The sequence below is a fragment of the Lithobates pipiens genome, unplaced genomic scaffold (genome assembly GCF_037356315.1).
Source record: "Lithobates pipiens isolate NorthernLeopardFrog02 unplaced genomic scaffold, aLitPip1_a1.2 Scaffold_18, whole genome shotgun sequence".
In the NCBI taxonomy this organism is placed as follows: Eukaryota; Metazoa; Chordata; class Amphibia; order Anura; family Ranidae; genus Lithobates; species Lithobates pipiens.
In genome coordinates this window covers 89,412,407-89,437,708 of record NW_027507758.1, presented here as the reverse complement: position 1 = coordinate 89,437,708, position 25,302 = coordinate 89,412,407, and the positions used below count along the sequence as shown (strand labels likewise).

General features: G+C 41.8%; 1 protein-coding gene across 2 annotated transcripts; it reads right to left on the bottom strand.

The window, feature by feature from the left end:
- Positions 1-586: 586 nt before the first annotated feature.
- On the bottom strand, positions 587-25,302 carry BTBD3 (BTB domain containing 3). Of its 2 annotated transcripts, XM_077485904.1 has the most exons (5): positions 25,146-25,302; positions 12,062-12,326; positions 11,819-11,909; positions 11,277-11,395; positions 587-8,745 (listed from the first exon to the last, which is right to left on the bottom strand). In XM_077485904.1, exons 2-5 carry the CDS (start codon positions 12,202-12,204, stop codon positions 7,713-7,715), a joined length of 1,386 nt encoding a protein of 461 aa, XP_077342030.1. In that variant the 5' UTR covers positions 12,205-12,326; positions 25,146-25,302; the 3' UTR covers positions 587-7,712. The 2 variants fall into 2 exon arrangements, with proteins under 2 accessions (XP_077342030.1, XP_077342029.1); XM_077485903.1 differs by lacking the exon at positions 25,146-25,302 and having other exon boundaries at positions 12,062-12,810.

The following is a 25,302-nucleotide window of genomic DNA, read 5'->3' as shown; positions in this document are numbered from 1 at the left end:
GGAGCGAGTACAAAGGAGGGCAACAAAACTAATAAAAAGGGACTGGAGGATATTAGTTAAGATGAAAGGTTACAAGCACTGAACTTATTCACTATGGAGAAGAGATGCTTGAGAGGGGACATCATTTAAATTTACAAATACCATACTTGGTGACCCCACAATAGGGATAAAACTTTTCCGCGGAAGGTAGTTTAATAAGACATATGGCCACACATTAAAATAAGAAAAGAGGTTTAACCTTAAACTATGTAGAGGGTTCTTTACTGTAAGAGTGGCAAGGATGTGTAATTCCCTTCCACAGGTGGTGGTTTCAGCGGGGAACATCGATAGTTTCAAAAAACTATTACATAAACACCTGAAAGACCACAACATACAGGGATATACAATGTAATACTGACATAAATCACACACATAGGTTGGACTTCATAGACTTGTCTTTTTGCAATCTCACATGTAGCAACTATTGCACTGGAAATTTTCTTTAAACATAAACCCCCAGAAGTGTACTGTAACACTTACAAATTATTAACATGCGTGCACCTAATGTGAAAAGACATTTCTGATGTAAACCTGAAAGAACACAATATAATAAAAAAGTCACTTTTATTTAAAAAAAGAAAGAAAAAAAAATACATTTAAATTAAAAGGAGAAAAATGCTTGAAGTCATATTTTGTTGGAAACAAGCAGTGTTACCTTCTACAAAACACTCAATTTTAGCTGGTTAACATTTTATACACCAGATCAATATTACAATACACTGCTTTAACAGGCATTAAAACAAGATGGCATTAGCACAACTACAAAAAAGGTATAGTTTTGTAAAGGTTACTATCAGCCTGTTACAAATACACAGACAAGCATTAAACATGTCATTAAAAAGGAGAGGGATTGAACCGAATACAGGCATAAAGAAAAATTATATTAGAATTTATGCCCACTAAACTTAGTGATACATTTCAAAACATTGAATGTTTCTGAATATGCTATAAACTATAAAGTGCAAAAAGGTAAAATAAATTTCTGTGATTTTGGATGTTAACATAGCAGGGAAATTTGTTAAAAGTGATGCACAGGAACAAAAACATGTTATACATAAGAAACCAAATCAGCGAGTGCAAACTGGGAGGAGGCAGAGCCTGCATTCACAATTGTGTAGTATGTGAACACACGCAAATACATTCACGAAATACACACAAAAGAAAAAAAAAAATGCATGACATGCTTGTGGCACCACTCATCCTTAATGGCACGCCAAACACAGCAAGACACATGGTTCTATGTGCAAAGAACATGCAGCAAATGCACCGTTAAAACGTGCAAAGCTCAAAAGGATACCTGAGCTGCTTTGGTGAATGCATGGACAATGAATAAATGGCTGTCATATGTGCAAAAACATACACATGCAACTTGCTATGGTAGTGTGAATGGTGGGTGAAAGGCAGCAGGTCTCCATGTTTAAGCACATGTTTTAATGATCCTTTAAAAACAGCCAGATATTCCAGTTATTAAAACAAATATCTTAATAGCGTCCACAAATACAGTGGACATAATCCAGTCACTTATCTGTCAGTCAGCACAAATGTTATTGGAGTGTAGTGATTAAATACAAGCATAATGGAATATTTTGCATAGGTTAACCAAAAATGATATAACATACAGAATGCTAAGTGGCCGAAACCCAATCCATGGTTTAGGTCAGACAATGCTATTGATCTGTCACTTATATTAGGAATTATGGCAGGCTCATCAGTTATCATGCATAGTAATATTCAAACCCAGTTAGATTAGTTTGCACACCAATTAGTCCATATAGCCAACTGAATATGCCTTTGAAAACTGCTGAAGCACATATTTAAATCATAAATATTGTGGGCAGCACAGTGGTGTAGTGGTTACCACTCTTGCCTAGCAGTAAAAAGCGTCGCTGGTTAAAATCCCAACCACAACACTACCTGCCTGGAGTTAGCATGTTCTCCCTGTGCCTGTGTGGGTTTCCTCTGGGTACTCCGGTTTCCTCCCACACTCCAAAGACATGCAGGCAGGTTAATTGGCTTCAGTCCAAAAATTGACCCTAGTATATGAATGGGGACCTTGGATTGTGGGCTCCTTGAGGGTAGGGACTGATGTGAGTGTGCAATGTACAGGGATAGGGACAATTGTAAACACTCACGCAAGATGGACTGGTGTCTTTATTCAACCTTACTATGTAACTATATTGGGATGTCCTTATATTAGCTGCCTACCATCTTCTACAAAGCCCTACTTGGAAAGAGAGGAGGCTTTACTGCACTGCACAGTGCTTTAACTAACACAGAGCATGCTGACAGGAGGAGAGAGCACAGGGGTGGCCCAATCTGTGTGCATTTTCTACTTCATTGTCCAATCGACAGGTTGGGGGTGGGTCTTTAAACAAGCTGAATTGTTTACCGGAATAGGACAAATGGCATCACTTCCCTGGGTGCGTTCTCTCTGATCAGTAGGGTAGTTGAACAGAGTTGCAAATGCTTAAGCGGGTATATTTTATGCATGTGTATTTGCACTGTGTGTTATCTGTCTAGAATTCGGCTCTATCGCAATCTAAAATATTGTGTGGTTTAATTTAACCTGTATGTAAAAGGAAAATGAAATGCCAGCTAAAGCTGGCCATAGAGTGCGAAGAATAGCGTTTCATTCCACCATCAACACAGTCAGTCAGTGCTCATGGGGGAAATTCCTCCTACACAACTACTGTGTTCTCCCAGCGGGGATCCCTCCTAGATGAGAGAACGCACAATGATTAATGCTAGCAGCTAGAGCTGCTAGCAATAAATTGCATGAAAAATATGACATGCTGGTTGTACACAAGTCGATCAATAGTGGGTACAATCAGCTTGCCCATACATAAATTCTGCTTGTTTGCACCCTCCCCCTTCACTGCCACATTTAGCACGGGGGGGGGGGGGTAATTGGTTTTGACAGATACCAGCTCCCACTTTTGGCTCAGATATATGCAGTGATCTGAGACAGAAGTTCAGATTCCCTGTAAGTTCCAGAAGACCATGGAACCATTCATGAGGCTCACGCGTGTGCAGTAGGAAACCAGCTGTGAAGCTGCAAGGCTTCACTACCTGCTTTCTTTATTTGAGATGCCGATGCCTGCACCCGAAGCAGATTGAAGAATCAGCTTGGCTGAGGACATCGCTGGATCCCTGGACAGATAAGTGCCCTACTAAAATTCAACAGCTACAGTTTTTGTGGCAGCTGACTAAAAAATTTTTTTGGGGGGGGAGGGGGTGCACCTGAAGCTCCCCTTTAAGTCTAGCAGTGACTGATGGTCCATTCAATGATACTGGAAAAGTTGTAAAAACACCCAAGAGCATTAGAAAGATCTTTAGCAAACTACTGCTCTACACTGAAGGAAAAAGAATAAGCTGTTTGCAAAAGGAAAGAAAAAAATCAGTATAGTAGCAGGTTAAGGGTTGTTAGTGTTATCTCACACATTTTATTCTTCTTCCGCAGCTTAACACAAAAGGATCAATTTATGCAATTTTATTCTTAACTCACTGTTGTTACTAGGTGAGAACAAGTTAAAAAAAAAAAGGCAATATAATTAACAGATGAAAAGCATTTGAAATCTGTAATACACAAGAACAATTGTTATGTTTACTCAAATTCAAATAGTCCTAAAATAATTTATAGTGGAGGTTAGTAAAGATGTGCACAAATCTAGGGAACCAGACAGGCAGCGTGCCCAAAATAATATTACTAGCACATAACTGAGCACTTTCTAGTGTTGTACATTAATGCCTATAGTTCTTTGCTCTTTTAGAAGTGTCTGCCAACTCCTACATGGGACTTTGACACTTAAAACTGGTCCTCCTCAGATTCCTCTTCTAGGGCTCCAAACCTCCTCTTCTCAGGTCCCCAGCAGGTGCTCCTGGCTCTTCCTCTTCTTGGTGTGCCACCATAGGAAGCCGCTTCCTATCATAGCACACCTGTGGGCTCGATCCCTGCAATACTTTTACCTGAATTTTTTTTTACTCTAATGCAAGGAATGCAAAGTAAAACCCGTTTAGGCTTTACAACCACTTTAAAGTGATAACACAGATGTGCATGCATTGCATGTACGTACGTGCATGCAAGTACGGCATATGTTTTTATGTTAATCTCCCCCTGACATGCTTCAATAGATGTTCCAAAGGATTTCCATATATGAATGAACCTGTCAGAGGGATGAAATTCCAAGTAATGAATTTGTTTAGCGATATTTCATGACCCACTGTAATGGCAACTGATAAGCAATCGTGTGCAGATCTGCTATTGTACATTCTCCAGCTGACCCAGCCTGCCTATGCCTTAGGTGTACACATGGGCTCAGTGGAGTAATCAGATTGATGGTAACGTGACTGGAGAAATACACATGAAAAGGGTTAATATGTATGTAGTTAACTTTGCCCTTTGCATTTAGTTAGTGTTATATACAAAATGGAACCCATGACTTATTTTCCCTGTCAGTCTCAATTTCAAGTCAGACTATTAACAGTCAGCATAGAGATGGAAATGTAAACTAAAATCCAAACAACTTTCATAATGCAGTCTTACACAGCATGATCGACCGTGGTGTTAAAAATTAAAACAGTATGGGATAAGCGCGCACACTGAAAATACAAAGTAAAAAATGCTCCACTAAGTTTTGTTCAGTCAGTAAATTTGGGTTGTTCATCGTTTTGTCTGCTAGGCATTTTATGTTTTGAAGGATCAACAAACCTGAACAACATTTACAGACATTTCCAAATCTAGCCGAAGCTTATGAGAGCTGCAAATATTTCCCAGTGTTGTGACTCTGGGGAAGAGAGATTTTGAGGCACACAGCCGACATCCTGTCACTAGTCCTATCAAAAAAACACTTCAGTCACTTTCTTTAGGCTCCATTTAGTCTGAAATGGATAAAAAAAAAAGGAACACAATTGATGTTGCACGTCATAAGATAAATTTACAGGAGGTAAAATATCTCCTACTTCAAGGGTAGGCAACCGCTACCCTCCAGCTGTGGTAAAACTACAAGTCCCATGAGACATTGCAAGACCCTGACAAATACAGGCATGATGGGATCTGTAGTGCAGAGGTTGCCTACCCATGTACCTACTCCATTACAGCATGGGAATGTGTAAATGTTTTCAGGTAAGCCAGTAAGACTACTTCTGCAAAGCGAGGAACAATGCCCAAAGTTCAGTAACAAATAGCAACCAGAAAGCCTCTTGCACCTGCTCTACTGCATTAAAGTGCATACATCACTTCATTGATACGTAAGCTGCCACCATTATGTCTTTTTGTATAGCTTTACTAGCACAAAGCTCAGATAAAAAGGCAGGATCAGGGGAAAAAAAATTGAAAATAAAAAGCATAAAAATGAATGCATTACTATAAATATTTTTCCAAACACCAGAATTTTATGTACCCTCATCTGACCTGTTATCAGCCTCTTGAAATCCCTGTACAGCAGAGCTCAGACCAGTTGTGCTGCAGCACTCACGTGTTAACAAGGAACATGCCGATACTGTATGTAGGAATGGCCAAAAAAAATAAAAAATGTGCATTCACAGGCAAGGAGAGGGACAAGTCCTGTAGGTTCTAGTTACCTGCATTAAAGAAAATTAGGTCTTCTTTCAGAGTTGGGTGTGCCGCAGAGTTGTGTAAATCTCAGAACTGGCTGATCGTTTGACCTAGATGTAGATTTTTCACAAGGCTTATCTGACTAGTTTGTGTCCCTTGCTATAAAGCCACCTATAGACCCCTATGTCCTCTCTGTGGTCAACATGCGGGCACTTTTTTCACCTTATATGGTCCTGTTCAATAGTTCAGATGGCATAGTTTTTTACATGACCATACGGGTTCTCCTTTATCTCTAGATCCCAAAACCTGTTTGTTCTGTTTTTTTCCAAACAGGGCCATGGACACATTTTTGAACATTTTTGTTGCACAAAACACTCTTCCCTGCTAAAAAAAAAAGTGATTGCACACAACCAAAGATTGAGACCTGGGTACGGGAGGTGAACGCATACCCTACCTTATTAAAAAAAAAATAAGATGTACATACAGGTTGCCCTACCAAATACAATAATGCCTGGAATTGGCTAGTACAAGCCGATACATTTGGGTGAGGAATCTTGAAGTCCATGTTATATACCACTGACTAATCCCCCCCCCCCTTCATTTGTTGTTCCCAAGCAATGTCTTGCTTGCATACAAATGTACTAACCTATGATTGATGCGTTGGTATAGAGCCATTTTACACCACTAAAAGTTTTATTGACCACATGATTGGCATATTTGAGTTTTCTCTTCCCCCTTTATTTTGTAATGCCAATTTCATCATTTATTTATTTTTCCCTCAGAGCCAGTTCACACCACATACAGTCCAGTGAGTTTTCTTTTTTTCTGCAGTCAGTTCCAGACAAAAAAAAAAAAAAAAAAAAAAAAGAGAAGTAGGACCTGCTGTATTTTTTTCTGCACTGGAACGCATCAGAACCCAGTGCAGTGGAAAAAAATTTATAAAACCATCTGGAATGCATCCAGAAAGGATTTGGAGCGTGTGCTTGTGGTGTAAACCAGCCCTCAAAAGTTGTTTTTGAATGTGAAATCTCAGAACTGGCTGGTCAGACAAACGAATCCTTTGGTAAAACAGCTCCCATAACTGCGTTGGTAGGTGTGGTTAGCCAATTGCCTATAGTTAAGCTTTAATGTGTTTGTTAACCCAGCATTTCAAATTCCTGATATGTGCCTGCTGTACCATTTACTCGTATGAAAAAATATCCTGTTCTCTGTATTGCTTAATTTGTGTGAAACCTTAGTATTCCTGCCAGTCCCTCTGCTTTCCTAGTAAAACTAACCACACTAGGCAGGAGAGCTCAGCATGGGGTCAGTTCTGTAGCTATGCTGGGAACTCAGGCTGCTCTCCTTCAATGATCACACTTGTCCTGACACGCCCCCGCTGCACAGCCATTCACTGGGAAGCTCAGAGTGCTGTTGCTTTTCCTCCCCTAGCTCATATGTAGTTGAGAACAGAGAGGGGGGGGATTGAAAAATATAATAATGTACTTCTAAATGTTATATCTATAAACAAAATGTTTGCCTTTATAATGTGATTGTAAACAATCGCTTTAATATTCCTCTATCCTCCACCATGAAAGTCCCAAACTTCATCATCTGACTTTCTGGTTTACATGCTGTGCTTAAACACACCCCCACCAAACAACTTAATTCAACTGCGCTGTGGGACACAGTAGCCAAGCCTAGGAAGTTCACACTGATACCTGCTGGTGTCTTCTCCTTTTTGAATAGCTTATGCTTACTTATTGACAGGTGCACTTTAAAGTGAAATCTGGGTGGTTGCTGTGAATTACTGATCTTTACAAATCATCATATAGATATAATTTTTTTTTAGGATATAAGATAAAAAGATACATCTGATATAAACTCTTACAGGCTTCATTTATGATGTATTTAGCAAAATATCTTATCTTCTGTATTAAGCAGAATTTACGTTAATGACTTTTTTTTATAAACTATTTTAGAAAGTGCCATCATTTACAGTCTTTCTATACAGCAGTAATCTATGTCAAACTAGAAACCTAGATGCAGACAGCATTCTCACAGATATATATGTAAACCACATTCCGTATGTTCCCATAAGCTACTGCACGCTGTCCGCCAGGCCCTAAAAAGTATGCGGTTAGGCATAGAAAATAAGTTCGGGTATCTGTCCTCCTTGCACCCCAGTGCCGTTTGTGCTGTCTGAGGAACACTGAAACTGTACAGTTACTTTTCCGCACTGCACTTCAGTCATTCCTTCCTGTCCAAAGTAACTCAATTCATTGCCATCCAAGACCACACTGGCTGTGTAGAAAGTATCTGGTTCAATCTGCACTGGATATTCAAACCAAACGGGGAATGTATTGCTTGATCCATCCGAAAAATATTTACTTAGGTTCTGCCCCAAGATCACACCCTGGCGCTTAAGTTCAATCTTGGCGCTGTACTCTGCTGAGCCGCAGCTGGAGCCATAAAGGCCGAATCCTGCAATAAATACTCTTTTATCAACAGCAAACTGGATGCTGTCGCATCGACCTCGGTACCGCCACTGATTGCTGCGATAGGCACAGGACTGGAAGCGATGGCATCTCTGAGGGACAAGCCCCTTCCTGGGATTGCTTACAAACTCTAGTTCAGGTTTCTTAGCAGCTGTATACCAGAGAAAGATATCATTAGTCTCATTTAAAGTCAACACTCCAGACTGGGCAGCGCCATTGGCAAAGTCATCCAGTGCCATGGTTGGGATTCGAATTAAGTAAAGAGCTTTGCCCAAAACCTTCCTCTTGTTCTCTATGGTGGGAGGTAGATCTTGGCGCTGACATTCTACTTCTGCCCAACAGAGCGCTGCCTCAAAGACAAAAATTTCTTTGGCATTTAAAGTCTCTCTTTTAAGGATACTTTCAAGTGTCTGGAAGTCAATGTCACAAAAGCCTTCACTTTTCAAAGCCAGTTCTGCTTGTGCATCAATCACTTCCCAGCACCTCTGGGTCAGATCGGGTTCTTCAAACAAGCAGCTTTGAGACAGGAGAACACAGGCATTCTTAGCACTTAAACTGGTCTCTAGGAAGTTAACACATGCTCTGGCTAGATGCGGGACGATATATTTTTTAGCAGCATACAGAGTTGCCAGGACGGTGTCAGCAGCCAAATCTATCTCATCGCAATACAAGTATCTATGGGGGAAAAATAAAATACAAAAATAAGGTAAAATATCACATAGAAAAAAGAAGACTGCATTTATGAATACTTGATATCTCTCTCTAAGCTTTATGCACATTATACACTTGCATATATAACATGATTTTTTTATTTACTACAGGTAATTATATCACTGTCAATTTACACATATATTGTACATTCACATCAGTCCCTACCCGTAAGGAGCTTACAATCTAAGGTCCCTAACTCACATATATATATATACATACATACATACATACATACATACATACATACATACATACACACACACACACACACACACACACGGGCCAATTTAACTATCATTATGTCTTTGGAGTGTGGGAGGAAACAGGAGTACCCAGGGGAAACCCCCACAGGCACAGGGAGAGCATGCAAACTCCAGGCAGGTGGTGCCTTGGCTTCAAACTGACTACCCTAGTGCTTCCAGGTAGAAGTGCTAACCACTTAGCCACCGTGCTGCCCCAAACGAATGCTTTGGGATGATCAAGCTATTAGTGAGTCAAGTGCTGCAGACATATCTGGTCATAAGCCTTAGGTTAGAGATTTTCCATAAATATATATATATATATATATACACACACACACACACACACACACACAGTTAAATTTCAGTTTTGGGTGGGAGCTTAAAAATGCCCCTATCTCACAGGGATGCCAATAGTGAATGGAAAAGAGTTTGGTTCCTCTGTTTCATTTACTTAGTACTGCAAATAATAGAGGAAGACTCCCAAGATAAGGGGAGCCCGTAAGCATGGACAGTACATTGTAGATTAGAGAGATAGTAGAAGCTGGTGGACAATTCAACCCGCCCGCATCGATCAGAAACTGTTTTTAATTTTGGGCAGACTGACCTTTAAAATAAGAATTTTCAAACCTGGTAAACCTACCAAATGGAGGGACACAACACAGAATAAAATGCTTATTAGCACACAAACAGAAAGCAGGATTTTTTTTCCTAAGAAATAAAAATACTAGATAGAATTTTTTTTTATATTAAAGCTGAATATTGCAGAATGCATTGATGGTGAACTTGGCACAACCACAAGTCAAGTATTTCACATATAGCCTGCATCTAACCTAGGCTACTGGTCTGCATGTTTAATTAGATTTGACCTTTCCCTCTTCGGACTACAAAAAAAAAAAAAAAAAAAAAAAAAAAAAAAAAAATTGAGATCCAATTACTTGCTCCAGGATATTCTATTTTAGGCATCATCACTGCTCTTTGCACTACCTAGAACATGCAGGACCAAGACAAAGTTCTCTCCTTGACGTACAGCAATGACCTTCCAACAAAACCCTTAAGCTTTGCAGCTCTCCTGCTTCATCGCAACTGTGGTAGAAGAAAGTGGTGCGTTTGACAAACGATGCAAGGATTTCTGCCACGCTTTCACAACTGAAGTGAGAACTGATTTGTATTGCAAGGCTCACCCTTTGAACTGCAGCTCTGCCTTGGCTTCCCTTCTGCATGCTCTGTGCTCAGGGATCTAGTTTCATGCACCATTTCATTGCACTTTCACATTTGTATATTGAGCTGCTTCCAACAGCTCTACATTGATACTTGAGCTAGAAATATTTATCTGTTGACCAAAACACTTAACATTCGGGGATAAATGCAGAATAGTCTCCATGAATACCAATAAAGAAAGCACAGAGTTGTACTAGGGGGTTAATGGTGGTGCGATCTCAACAAAATAAAGAAAGAAAAAAAAAAGGGGGGGGGGGGGGAAGAGGAAGGAAGAGTAGTCCTAATCATTAATGGTTATCTGTATGATGACCAGATCAAGCTTCTAGGAATAGATGTTAGACCCTCATTCCCAACACTGTTTATGACTGTACAGCAATAGAGTCTTACAGAAGATAGCCAGCACACTGGTAGCTATCTGAAAAATAAATCCAGTTTTTGATAAATTGGTCACCGAATCACTCCTGCAATCCCCCTGCATTTGCAATAATGATGCGTAGGCAGATTCTGCAAATAGGAATTGAAATAATAAATATGCAGAATAAGGTAATTGCCAATTTGTAGATCAGTCCACTCATCTCTATTGGTTATCACTTGACCAATAAATTATATGCCATCTGACAGCCACAGAAGGTGATGAAAAAGCATACTGCAGGGCTGCCACCATCAATATTTGATTTACAAAGCTGCACAGATTCTACTTGTCATTTGAAACTTTAAAAAAAAAAAAAAAAAAAAAAAAAAACTCTTTTTTGAAAACCGCTAAACATCAGACCAGAAATGCCAGACCAAACTGCTCTCATATAAATCGGACTTACTTTTACAAATGTATTACATGTTTACATTTTTATTTTATTTAATAAATGCTTATTTAGTACATCATTACTAAACCCCCCCATACCCAGACTTATACCGGCATTAACTTGCTATAAACAGCAAGTCTACTTGAAAATCAAGCAGGCTGTATCCGGTCAATGAATGCTGCAGTTTGCACTGATGTAACTAGACAAATTATTATAATGCAGAGATAATGCTTACTTCAGCATTGCAAGGAAAGCAGCAGGTTCAACATCTGGTATACGGATTTCATCTTTGTCCTCAGCAAGCTCTCCATAAAACATTGCATGGAATACCGAACTGCCGACAGCTAGAACATACTGGCAAAGGGGAAGCACAAAAGGAAAGTTACACATCCATGTGACATAAGCTTTGCTAGTATTATTCTATTTATATAGCATCAACCTTTGCTTTGGGAATATTACATAACATACAAGTAAATACTGTAATAAGAAGAAAAACAAGAGTCCTGCCTTAAAGTTACATAATTATATTTCACTTTATAATGCAGCAGTGCATAAGCAGTAACTCTTAGCAACCAAATTTCAGTTTACTGCAGTCAATCCAGGAAAAAAAAAAAAAACTCCAACACTGGTTCCTAGGAGTACCATGTCTTACCAAATATATAATCTACATATATAACGTAGACTGCTTTTTGGTACTACAAATACTACAAGTTTATGAAGGCAAAAAACAAAACAAAAAAAAAAACATGCAACTTATAAATCACAAATAAATTTTACCTTATGCCCGGGCAAGCGTTGCGTTTCTCCAGATGACCCAACCACAAAGTGCACATCTGCCATCAACTCATTGTTGAACATAACTGCATTTCTGTAGAAGTAAAATTATTTCAAAAGGAACTCTTTCCCAAAGAAATAAAATAACAAAAATAAATAAAACACGATCTAGACACAATTTGTTTAATCACACCACAGCTCCTTGCAGGACGGCAACCAAATGCACACAAACTTTACAAATCTTACCTTTCTCTGATGGTCCCATACAGTCCTTGCCAGTTCGGGGAAGGGATAGTGTTATTGTTAGTGAGATTTTGCTGGTGATATTGCTGTACAGAGTTAGAATTGCTGTTTGCTGGCTTCTTGCTAGGAAAAATCTCAGCAGCCATCTTCTTCTTCTTTCTGGTTTTTAATGTAATTATTTCATAGCAAACTGGGGGCAACTTGCTGCTGCTGCTGCTACTGGAACTCGCTTTTTTCGGGCCCTTTTTAGACCGGTTCTTGACAGATTCTGGAAGCATCAAGAAAAAAGTAAGACATTTCATGTTTTTTCCTTTGGCATCTACCATCAGTATTTTAGTTCATGCAGCTGAGCAGCCCAAGTAGAACAAGACACTCTGCAAAATATAAATCCAAAATGTAGTTTCTACTCAGAGCTAAAACCCAGCATTGGAAGTAGCAAGGTGACCTGTTTTTCCCCCTTTCCTTTCTTAACCTTTTTTTTTTTTAATTTGCAGAATTAAAAATATTGGCTTCAAGTTTGATCCAGCACTTGATGTAATAAAGATATTCCAAACATGTCTCCTATTTTGTTTCTTTCACGAGCAGCACAGCTGGGCCACCTAATGTGCAAGAACGGAAAAGAGAGTGCATGGAGCTGTCTGCATCACTTATTCTAAATTAGGTTAACAAGATCGGATTCTGCTTAAAGCAGAGATAGTCCGTTCGCTGACTCAAGTCGTGTGTTGAATGGATCTGAAGAGTAGAGATTGCAGCTTTGCAGATGGTGTCAGGCAGTCAATAGCTCTGAGCCAATAGCTGAAGCCAAAGATAATGATTGGACCAAGCATCACAGCAAGAGTGTTAGCAATATACATCGTCTCTCTGTTAAAGGGGAAATGATATACTGTAGGTGCTCATTTAAAAAACAGCATTGGTATTGAACATACATATGCAGCGTGCACCGAACATGCTGCACACAGGACAGAAAAGAAGCCGGGCTCTCACTCCACTACCTTGGCAAAATAACATTTTCCAGGAACAGGCTGTTTGAAGTTAGTAGACGAAAGACGGGTCTATAGTTTTTGTACTGAAATGCACTGCCTCGTAAAAAGGAGATGAGGTCACTGCATTTCATTTAATCCACTCTGTTTCCAACTAACATAATGGTCTCTGACAGCAGTTCCAAATTACTAAACTGTGCTAATTAGGCCAGTTGCTGTAGCAGAGAAGCCAGCTTTTGTACGACAAATAGTGAGAAAGTAAGAAGCAGAGGAGGAACAGAAAAATGTCACCATGTCATTAAATGTTGTTAGCTTTAGTGCAAACCCGAACACAGATAACCCTGATTAACCTAATGCTTATGCATCATTGCCGAACTTGCTTCGGAGGCTCCAACTCTCCAATAGAATCAGTCTCAGGGGAGCACTAGCACTCACAATGAATCATGTGCCATCACATTAACTGTTTAATGCATTTATTATAAACCACTGTATTCCCCCTAATCCCAGGAATGCCAGCCAGCGTTGCATAACATCTCATGTAATGTTAATTTAACAAAGGCCAACTGCTTTTATTATGAGAGATTTCTCTGAATGCACTGGCTCTTTTTATATTAAAAGCTTATTTTACAAAAGGCTGCACAACAACCCATCAAACATACACTAAAAAGAGATCAACAACTGCGACCTCAGCTTGAAGAAAGTCGAGACCTGGGGGCTTAGAATCCAAGGGGGTCCACAAGCGCAGAGGGATCAATTTAACCACTTTCCGACCGCTGTCGGCATATATACGTTGGCAGAATGGCACAGCTGGGCAAAGTAACCTACCCGTAGGTTACTTTGAATTTCCCGCCGTGAGCATGCCTGCCGCGAGCTCTGTGACCATGCCGGCGGGCCCCACAGTGATACCCACGATCGTGTCACGGAGCTGAAGAACAGGGAGATGCCGATGTAAACAGCATCTACCCGTTTGCCTAATGACAGCACACTGATCGTCTGCTCCGTCATCGGGAGCCGCGATCAGTGTCACGTCACACACAGCCCATCCCCCAGACAGTTAAAAACACTCGCCTAGGACACACTTAACACCCCCCGCCCCCTAGTGGTTAACCCCTTCACTAACAGTGACATTTTTACAGTAAAAAATGCAATTTTATAGAGAAAAATGTGTCAAAATTGTCCAATGTATGCGCAATAATGTTGCAGTCACGATAAAAAAAAAAAAAAGTGTTTTTTTCAAAATTGTCGCACGTTTTTGTTTATATCGCAAAAAATAAAAACCGCAGGTGATCAAATACCACCAAAAGAAAGCTCTATTTGTGGGGAAAAAAATAAGTATATTTCTTTGCACGACCGCATAAATGTCAGTTAAAGCGTCGTAGTGCCGAATAGTAAAAAGTGCTCTGGTCAGGAAGGGGGTAAATCCTTCCGGGGCTGAAGTGGTCAAAGACAAAGAAAGACACTATCATGGACCAATAAATATACAACTTATCCTATTAGCTGTGCAGTCACTCAACAAGGAAGCCAACTGCAATCTGATATACAGATACATATACAGTCAGTGGCAATAGAATGTGCAAATATTTTAACCACTTGCTGACAGACTTTTTCTGACATTTGTTGCAATCATTTTTTTGTGCTAGAAAATTACTTAGAACCCCCAAACACATACATACACTTTTTTTTTTTTTTTTTTTTAAGCAGAGACCTTAGAGAATAAAATGGTGGTTGTTGCAATATTTTAGGTCACACTGTATTTGTGCAGCGATCTTTCAAGTGCCAAGTTTTTGGAAAAAATACCAAAAAACAAAACAAAACAAACAAAAAAAATAAAAACGAAAACACAACAGTTACCAATTTTTTTGTATAATGTGAAAAAATATGTTACATAAAGTAAATAGATACTTATGTCATGCTTTAAAATTGTGCACACTTGTGGAATGGCAACAGACTATGGCACTTAAAAATCTCCATAGGCAACGTCTTTTTTTTTTTATTTTTTTTTTTATTTTACACAGATTATCTGTTTAGAGTAACAGAGAAGGTCTTGCGCTAGAATTATTGCTCTCGCTCCAATGATACCTCACATGTGTGGTTTGAACAACGTTTACATATGTAGGCACAACTTACGTATGCATTTGCCTCTGCACCCGAGCTCGGAGTGCACTAAATTTTTTCTCATTTTACTTTATTTTTACACTGTTCCTTTATTTTTTTATCAATTTTATTCAAATTACAAAGAATGTAAGAACAGCCTTTATAAGAATGACAGGTCCTCTTTATTGAGAAATCTGTGGTCAAAAAGACTCCAGACCTCTCAGTTACCTTTAAAAGCATAAAAATATATTATATAAATATATATATTTTTTTATGCTTTAAAGCGGGAGTCCGCCGTTTTTTTTTTTTTTTTTTAAAGCCAGCAGCTACAAATACTGCAGCTGCTGACTTTTAAAATAATGATACTTACCTGTCCAGCGCGCCCGCGATGTCGGCACCCGAAGGCGATCTCTCAATCGTCTCTCGGGTGCTGCCGCCGCCATCTTGGGTATGGGAATCAGGAAGTGGAGGCTTTTCGGCTTAATTTCCTGGTTCCCTACTGCGCATGCGCGAGTCGCGCAATAAGGATGGTCCCCGCTGTCGCTGGGATCCGTGTGTTTCCCAGCAGGCAGCTGGGGACCTTCGGAAAGGGGCGTAGATTCTGCGGAAAGGGGCGTACCTTCTGCAGAATCTACGCCGGAAGTGGGTGCAGATACCTGTACAGGTACCTGCACCCCCCTCCCCCCTGAAAGGTGCCAATTGTGGCGCCGGAGGGGGGGGGGGGGTTCCAATGAGCAGAAGGTCCACTTTAGGGTGGACCTCCGCTTTAAAGAGACGCAGTGCCGAATAGCAAAATGTGATCTGGTCAGAAAGGGGGTAAAATCTTCCAGGGCTGAAGTGGTTAAGGGAAAACACAAATGCTTTGTTTATTCCCCAGAATCGGAAGTGATGTCAGAGGCGGCTCTGGTCCTCCAAGGGCATAGGAGCTCAGCAAAAGACCGCATTAGATCGTTTCCAGGCTTAACAAATGGCTCCCAAAAGAAAATAAAAGTGACCTTGCAGCAAATCTGCGCTGGGATCACTTTTAAAAGTTGGAAAGCTGTCCGCCTAATAAAAAAAAAAAAAAAAATACCGGGGTTATGGCATCTAGTAGCAGCCACCCATAACCCAGGTATTTTATGTAAAAAACGTGACGTACGTTTACAGTTAGACGGTCAGCAAGTGGTTAAATAAAAAACGTCTCACTGTTTGCCATGATCCTAAAGGTGCACTTTATACAAGAGGTGGCATGAAATCACATTCTTCTCAGGAAACAAATTATAGTTACACCATACCTCTCTGGGCTGCTGTCGTGTGTACCCACCTCTTATCTGGATATGGTGTGCTGCAATTTCCAGAACACATGGTGGAGACAGTGGGGTTGATTTACTAAAGGAAAATACACTTTGCACTACAAGTGCACTGCAAATGCGGTCGCTTTAGATCTGAAATAAGGGGAAGCTCTGCTGATTTTATCATCCAATCATGTACAAGCTAAAATGCTGTTTTTATATTATTTTCCTTGCATGTCCCCCTCAGATCTACAGCAACTGTACTTCCAAGTGCACTTGCAGTGCCAAGTGAATTTGCCTTTAGTAAGGCAGCGAAGCAGCCCAGCCCCAGATACCTCACAGAGGAGATATGGGGTGCCTGACATTTATATTACCAACATCTATTATTTCAGACATGAATTCATTTTGTGCAAAACTCCTTGAAAGAAGAAGACTAAAGATGTCAAACTTTTACGTCGGAGTACAATCCAGGCACATTCATAGGTATGACCTTCGGTAAGGCAGACCATACAATACCACGGGTTAAAGGAAAGAACATGGCTCCATTCCCCCATCAACAGTCAGTGTTGATGGGGGAATCCCTCCTGCTGTGCCATTGTATTCTGACAGTGGGAGGTTATCCGGCCATCAGAATACAGTCGTGGCCAAAACTTTAGAATCACACCAATATTAATTTTCACATAGTCTGCAGCTTCAGTGTTTTTAGATCTTTTTTCAGATGTTACTACGGTATAGAGAAGTATAATTACAAGTATTTCATAAGTGGCAAAAGCTTTTATTGAGAATTACATGAAATTTATGCATGAGTTGATATTTGCACTGTTGACCCTTCTTTTTCAGGACCTCTCCAGTTCCCCCGACATGCTGTCAATCAACTTCTTGGTCACATCCTGACTGATGGCAGCCCATTCTGGGGTTGGGGTTTTTTTTGTTCACCTGCTTCCTAAAGAGTGACCACAAGTCCTTGATGGGATTAAGGTCTGGGAGGTTTCCTAGCCATTGGCCAAAATATTTGATGTTTTGTCCCCCAAGCCACTTAGTTATCACTTATGGCAAGGTGCACCATCATACTGGAAAAGGCATTGTTTGGCACCAAACTGTTCTTGGATGGTTGGGAGAAGTTGCTCTCAGAGGATGTTTTTGTGCCATTCTTTATTCATGGCTGTGTTCTTAGGAAAAATTGGGAGTGAGCCCACTGCCTTGGCTGAGAAGCAACCTCACACATGAATGGTCTCAGAATACTGTTGGCATGACAAAGGACTAATGGTAGCACTCACCTTTTCTTCTCTGGACAAGGTTTTTTTTTTTTTCCCCAGGTGCCCCAATCAGAAAGGGGATTCATCAGAGAAAATGACTTTATCCCAATCCTCAGTAGTCCAATCCCTGTACCGTTTACAGAATATCAGTCTGTCCCTGATGTTTTTACTGGAGAAAAGTGGCTTCTTTTCTGCTCTTCTTAACACCAAGCCATCCTCTAAAAGTCTACTCCTCACTGTACGCTCAGATCTACTCACATCTGCCTGCTTCCATTCCTGAGCAAGCTCTGCACTAGTGGTGCCCTGATCCTGCAGGTGACTCAACTGTAGAGGACGGTCCTGGCGATTGCTGGACTCTATTGGGTGCCCTGAAGCGCGCTTCACAAATGCAGTAGAATGTTTTTTTACAGGATTAAGTTCATTTTCATTGCAAAGAGGGACTTTGCAATTCATTTGATCACTTTTCATAACATGCAGAGTAGATGCAAACTGCCATCATAAAAACCGAGGTAGCAGATTTTGTGAAAAATAATATTTGTCATTCTCAAAACATTTGACCATGGCTGTACAATGATTACTACTCGTGGCTATAGACGCTGTCAGGGGTCAAAGGAACAGATTGACTTCAGTACAACTAGCCTGTACCACTATCAGAATTTGATTTGTCTAGGCCCTTGTACACACGGTCGGAGATTCCGACAACCAAATCCGTCGGATTTTGTCCATCGAGTTTTGTGCGAAACTGTTGCATACACACGGTCGGACAAAGTTGTCGGAAAATCTGATCTTTCAGAACGTGATGACGTAATTTCGTTACGATGGGACTACGTTCAAGCTAGTAGCCAATAGCTTTGATGTAGGAATTTGATCTGAGCATGCCTGGCACTTTGTCCGATCGGAATTCTCTACGCATTTTGTCGGAAAATATTTCCGGCAAGTTGGAAAAGTTGGTCCGACGGATATTCAGACGGAAACAGTCCGATGCAGACCACACACAGTCGGAATATCCGACAAAACGCGCCGATCGGACACATTCCGTCGGAATCTCCGATCGTGTGTACAAGGGCTATGACAGGCTTAAAAGGGCTGAATGAGATATCAGACAAATGTCAGGACATCACAACAATTGTTCTACACTTGGATTTGAGTGCCTTCACCTATGAATTTCTGACACAGCTCTGTGGGCTATAGAAAATGTTAATGCAGAGGTCTACAAGGTTATTGTGACAAAGTTTCATGTTACATCCTAAATATGGATGGACATAAAACATTGCAAGAAAGGTGAACTAAGTCTTTAACCACTTGCTTACTGGGCACTTAAACCCCCCTCCTGCCCAGACCATATGTCAGCTTTCAGCGCTGATGCACTTTGAATGACAATTGCGCGGCCATACAACACTGTACCCAAATTTTTATCATTTTTTTTCCCCCACAAATAGAGCTTTCTTTTGGTGGTATTTAATTACAGCTAGGAGTTTTATTTTTTGCTAAACAAACAAAAAAAGATGCAAAAGAAAAAAAAAAAAAATCATGTTTAATAGTTTGGAAAATTTTATAACAAACACGTCATTTTTCTCCTTCATTGAAATGCGCTGATGAGGCGGCACTGATAGGCTGCACTGGTGGGCACCGATAGGCACAGTTAAGGTGGCACCGATAGGCAAAGATGGGCACAGATAAGATGGCACGAATGGGTGGCATGAATGGGCACCGATAGGTACCACTGATAGATGGGACTGATGGGCACTGCTGGACGGCACTGATGGGCACTGGTAGATGACACTGATGGAGACTGGTATGTGCAGCACTGTTGTTGAGGCATATTGTGGGCACTGATAGGTGGCACTATGGGCACTAATGGGTGGCACTTTTTCTTATACTTAGGTGGCACTGATGAGCTGGCCCCAGCTGCCTTGATTGGGACTGAAGTCCCTCTCATGACCACCGGTGATCTGCTTTTTTTTCCCTGATAGCGCGAGGAGGAAAAATAACCGATTACCGGCTCTGTTATCACATGATCAGCTGTCATTGGCTGACAGCTGATCATGTGGTAAGGGGTCGGGATCGATCTCTTGCTCCAATCTGTGATCAGGCGAGTCTCATAGACCCGCTGATCACAGAGGGCACCACACACGCCCCCGAGGGGGCGCGCAGGCCGCTCGTGCACGGGACAACGTCAATAGACGTAGTCCCGGCAAAGCAGGTCCGCTCTGTAGCCGTCATTCGCTATAGCGCGGATCTCAAGCAGTTAATTAGATTTGGCAGCTGCAATGTTTTTTTTTTGGGCTTCTTTCCTTTATTTTTACCTGGTGATCCAGCTATTTTTTCAACGTCCATTAACAGGCCAAGCTGTTCAAAGTGGCAGTTAGAGAGCATTTACCACTGATGGGGGAAGGTGCCTACAAATATCAGCTTTTTTTCCAACTACGTAATGGGCATTCGGGTCATGCGACCGTTGCGATTGGCAGTCACATGATAGGAAAGCTCCTGATCGCAAGTATGCATTGGGTGCTTTTTGAACCTTGCTGATAACTGTGCTGGGTTTGAGGGCCCCTCATATACAGCCTCTCTACTTTAACGCCCACCCACCAAAAAGCCACATATACAGCATGAAGAGTGTAAATGGAAGCTCCTGGCACAGAGGTAAAGTGTCACACTGGATTACTGCACAAATACAGAAGAAATACACAAAGCACACCGAGATTCAAGGAAGAACACACAACTCTTATATTTAGACCATATTTGATTATTATAACCACTTCAGCCCTGAGCCTTTTTTTTTTACAAGTTAAAATTCGTTTTTTTTTCTAGAAAAAAGGGACACAAGGCCACCATATCCCCCGCCAAGGGTCCGATCAGGTCCACCTGAAAAACTGACAGGCGAACCTGATCAAACAGCCGTGTGAAAGGGGCCTTTTTGACCCCGTATCTCATATTTAAGAGGACCTGTCATGCTTTTTTTCTATTACAAGGGATTTTTACACTCCTTGTAATAGGAATAAAAGTGACATTTTTTTTCCTCAAAAGAACAGTGAAAAAAAAATAGAATAACGCGCCCCGTCTCATCGAGCTTGCATGCAGAAGCGAACGCATACATGAGTAGAGCCCGCATATGAAAGTGATGTTCAAACCACACATGTGAGGTATCGTCGTGATTGGTAGAGCGAGAGCAATAATTCTAGCCCTGGACCTCCTCTGCAACTCAAAACATGAAACTCGTAGAATTTTTTAAACGTCGCCTATGGAGATTTTAAAGGGTACAAGTTTGTCGCCATTCCACGAGCGGACGCAATTTTGAAGCGTGACATGTTGGGAATCCATTTACTTGGCGTAACATTATCTTTCCCAATATAAAAAATAAATTTAAAAAATAAGACAACAGCCCAATTTTTAAGTATTTTTTCCCCAAAAAAGTGCCCTTTTAAGTCCACTGCGCACATACGGTGTGACAGAAAGTATTGCAACAACCATTTTATTCTCTAGGGTTTTAGAATAAAAATACATATGTTTGGGGGTTCTAAGTAAAGGGAAGGAGATGGGTGGGGCAGTGAAAACATGCAGTTAGCATTGCTGGATGTCATTCCAATGGCCACCAGAAGAAGGCGCCAGATTCCAGAAGGAACCCTGGGACTGCAGAAGGCCGCAAAGCCACGGCCTCAATTGCCGGGTGTCGCAGCCCAACGCGATCACGCTCGGATGTGTGCGCATGGAGACAGGATACCCCAGGTACCAGGTCGCTAATTCCAGTCGCAAATGTGACCTGGCGCCCGGGGTTTGACGATTATATATATATATATATATATATATATATAATTTTTTTTTTTATTAAAAAAAAAAATAAGAACAGTAAAGTGTGAAAAGATAATTTTACGCTGAGTAAACTGATACCCAACATGTCATGCTTCAAAATTGCACCCGCTCGTGGCATGGCAACAAACTTTTACCCTTAAAAATCTCCATAGGCAATGTTTAAAAATTTCTATAGGTTACTAGAGGAGGTCTAGGGCTAGAATTATTGCTCTCACTCTAACCATCGCGGCAATACCTCATATGTATGGTTTGAACACCATTTCCATATGTGAGCGCTACTCAAGTATGCGTTCGCTTCTGCGCATGATCTCGTCAGGACAGGGCACTTTAAAAAAAAAAAAGAAAAAAAAATTCTTATTTATTTTACTTTTTTGACAGTAAAATAAATTAAAAAAAAAGTAAATATCTCGTTTTTTTTTTCTATTACATGACAGGACCTCTTAAATATAAGATCTGGGGTCAAAAAGACCTCCAATCTCATATTTACACTAAAACGCAATAAAAAAATAAATACATATCTCCTTTAGGAGCTATAGTGGCTTATTTAGCGTTTGTTGCACACAGAGCAGCCCATTCAAAGGGAAAGCAAAAACGTACCAACAATGCAGACAGGAATGCGGGATACACTGAATGCCGGGTACACTGCCTGCTAATGAGGGGTACACTGAATGAGAAAGCGTACACTGCCTGTGAACAAAGAGTACACTGAATGAGGAGTATACTGCCTGTGAACGAAGAGTACACTGAATGAGGAGTAGAGGTCGACCGATATATCGGCCGACCCATATATCGGCCGATATTTGCCGTTTTTTAATTAATCCGCATTGGCCGATTGAGCTGATAAAAAGGCCGATTTAGAACAGCGGGACTTGGAAATGACTTCTGTAATAGAAGTCAGTGTAAGTTGCCTCCTCTCTGGGCAGGCTGCCAAGAAAAGAACAGACAGATACAATGTTTACACTTGAATGAATGAAGTTATCCCTGTGTGTAGAAGTTCTCAGTTTAACCATTTAAAGACTAAATCTTTTCTGACACTTGTTGCTTACAAGTAAAAGTTCTGCATTTTCTGCCAGAAAATCACTTAGACCCCCCAAAAAGTATATATATTTTTTTAGCAGAGATCCTAGGGAATAAAATAGCGGTTGTTGTAACATTTTATGTCACACGGCATTTGCGCAGAGGTCTTTCAAATGCATTTTTGGGGGGGAATACACTAAATGATAAAAAAAAAAAAAAAAAAAAAAAAAAAAAAAAACACAACACTAAAACAGTAAAGTTAGTCCATTTTTTTTTTTTTTCGTCCAAAAGTTTTGAGTACTTGTTTTTATTTTATAGGCTGCTTGCACACTGGAGCGTGCAGGCGTTGATGGTAAAATGTTGCTAGTTTTAGTAGCGCTTTACCATCATTTTAGCGGTGCTATTCAGGTGCTAGTGGGGCGCATATAATCCAGCTAGCGGCCGAAGAAGAGGTTAAATGCGCCCGTGAAGCACCGCTGCCAAATTGCATTGCATGCGCTTGGGCAGTGGTGCCCATTAATATCAATGGGCAGGAGTGGTGGAGAAGTGGTGTACACCACTCCAAATGTGCTGCTTGCAGGACTTTTTTTTTTTTCTAACATCCTGCCAGCACATCGCCTCAGTGTGAAAGCACTCTGTCTTTCACAGACTGCAGGGGAGCTGTTTTGCAGGCACTTTACAAGCGCTATTTTTAGCCCAAAAGCGCCTAAAAAAAAAAAAAAAATCGTCCCAGTGGGAAAGGTGTCTGTTAGGTTTTATGAGATGAAGGGGGATAAAAAAAATAAAAAAATCGGCCTAACCTATCGGGCCAAAAAAAAAAAAAAAAAAAAAAAAAAAAAAAATCGGCATCATGATTTCTAAATATCGGCATCGGCCAGAGAAAAACCCATATCGGTCAACCTCTAATGAGGAGTACACTGCCTGTGAACGAAGAGTACACTGAATGAGGAGTACACTGCCTGTGAACGAAGAGTGCACTGCCTGTGAAAGAATACACTGCCTGTGACCGAGGAGTGCACTGAATGAGGAGTACACTGCCTGTGACCATGGAGTGCACTGCCTGTGACCGAGGAGTGCAATGAATGAGGAGTGCAATGAATGAGGAGTGCACTGCCTGTGAACGAGGAGTGCACTGCCTGTGAAAGAGTACACTGCCTGTGAACGAGCAGTGCACCGAACCAAGAGTACACTGCCTGTGAACGAGCAGTGCACCGAACGAGGAGTACACTGCCTGTGAACGAGCAGTGCACCGAACGAGGAGTACACTGCCTGTGAACGAGCAGTGCACCGAACGAGGAGTACACTGCCTGTGAACGAGCAGTGCACCGAACGAGGAGTACACTGCCTGTGAACGAGCAGTGCACCGAACGAGGAGTACACTGCCTGTGAACGAGCAGTGCACCGAACGAGGAGTACACTGCCTGTGAATGAGCAGTGCACCGAACGAGGAGTACACTGCCTGTGAACGAGCAGTGCACCGAACGAGGAGTACACTGCCTGTGAACGAGCAGTGCACCGAACGAGGAGTACACTGCCTGTGAACGAGCAGTGCACCGAACGAGGAGTGCACCGAATGAGAATGAGGCCTGGGTGTCACTTTATGGGGGAGACTGCTTTAAATTCTTCAAAGATTGGAGTGTATTGGGGGGGTCACACAAGCTTTGATTGGACAGTGTCAGCGGATGGAGAGGTGACACCGGAATGCCCTCTATAGTGATGTGACGTCATGTTGGGGGAGGGGGAGTGTACCGGGAACTCCCTGTGAAGGATGGAGACAATGAGGAGTACACTGCCTGTGACCATGGAGTGCACTGCCTGTGACCGAGGAGTGCAATGAATGAGGAGTGCAATGAATGAGGAGTGCAATGAACGAGGAGTGCACTGCCTGTGAAAGAGTACACTGCCTGTGAAAGAGTACACTGCCTGTGAAAGAGGAGTGCACCGAACGAGGAGTACACTGCCTGTGAACGAGCAGTGCACCGAACGAGGAGTACACTGCCTGTGAACGAGCAGTGCACCGAACGAGGAGTACACTGCCTGTGAACGAGCAGTGCACCGAACGAGGAGTACACTGCCTGTGAACGAGGAGTGCACTGCCTGTGAACGAGGAGTGCACCGAACGAGGAGTGCACTGCCTGTGAACGAGGAGTGCACCGAACGAGGAGTGCACTGCCTGTGAACGAGGAGTGCACCGAACGAGGAGTGCACTGCCTGTGAACGAGGAGTGCACCGAACGAGGAGTGCACTGCCTGTGAACGAGGAGTGCACCGAATGAGAATGAGGCCTGCTTGTCACTTTATGGGGGAGACTGCTTTAAATTCTTCAAAGATTGGAGTGTATTGGGGGGGTCACACAAGCTTTGATTGGACGGTGTCAGCGGATGGAGAGGTGACACCGGAATGCCCTCTATAGTGATGTGACGTCATGTTGGGGGAGGGGGAGTGTACCGGGAACTCCCTGTGAAGGATGGAGACACCGCCACGGATATGGGGGGGTGAGGGGGGCTCTGCAGCACAGCAGCGGGTGAGAGCCGGGAAGTCCCGACACATGACTGACCTCCTCCCCGGGACTACAAGCCGCAGCCTGTCCGGACTTCATTACACACCCCGCACTAAGGAGCGGCCCCGTCACAGAAACCCCTCGGAGGACACACACTCACCTCCGCTCTCCCGGGGACGGACGTCTCGCTGTACCGGAAGCGGAGACACCGCAACACAGGCAAAAACAACCTCTTCAGGTAGCCACGCCCACTACTCTTGGTTGCTCCAATAGACTGGCTAGAAGCGTTATACAGCCAACGATAGCACAACCTTTGT

What these genes read in the sequence shown, in the direction of transcription:
- BTBD3 (XM_077485903.1), bottom strand. Translation starts at nt 12,384, where the DNA reads ATGGTAGATGCCAAAGGAAAAAACATGAAATGTCTTACTTTTTTCTTG. An exon ending in TATGGGACCATCAGAGAAAG is followed by an intron (nt 11,910 to 12,061) that starts GTAAGATTTGTA and finishes TTACTTCTACAG; the next exon opens with AAATGCAGTTATGTTCAACA. An exon ending in AACGCTTGCCCGGGCATAAG is followed by an intron (nt 11,396 to 11,818) that starts GTAAAATTTATT and finishes CCCCTTTGCCAG; the next exon opens with TATGTTCTAGCTGTCGGCAG.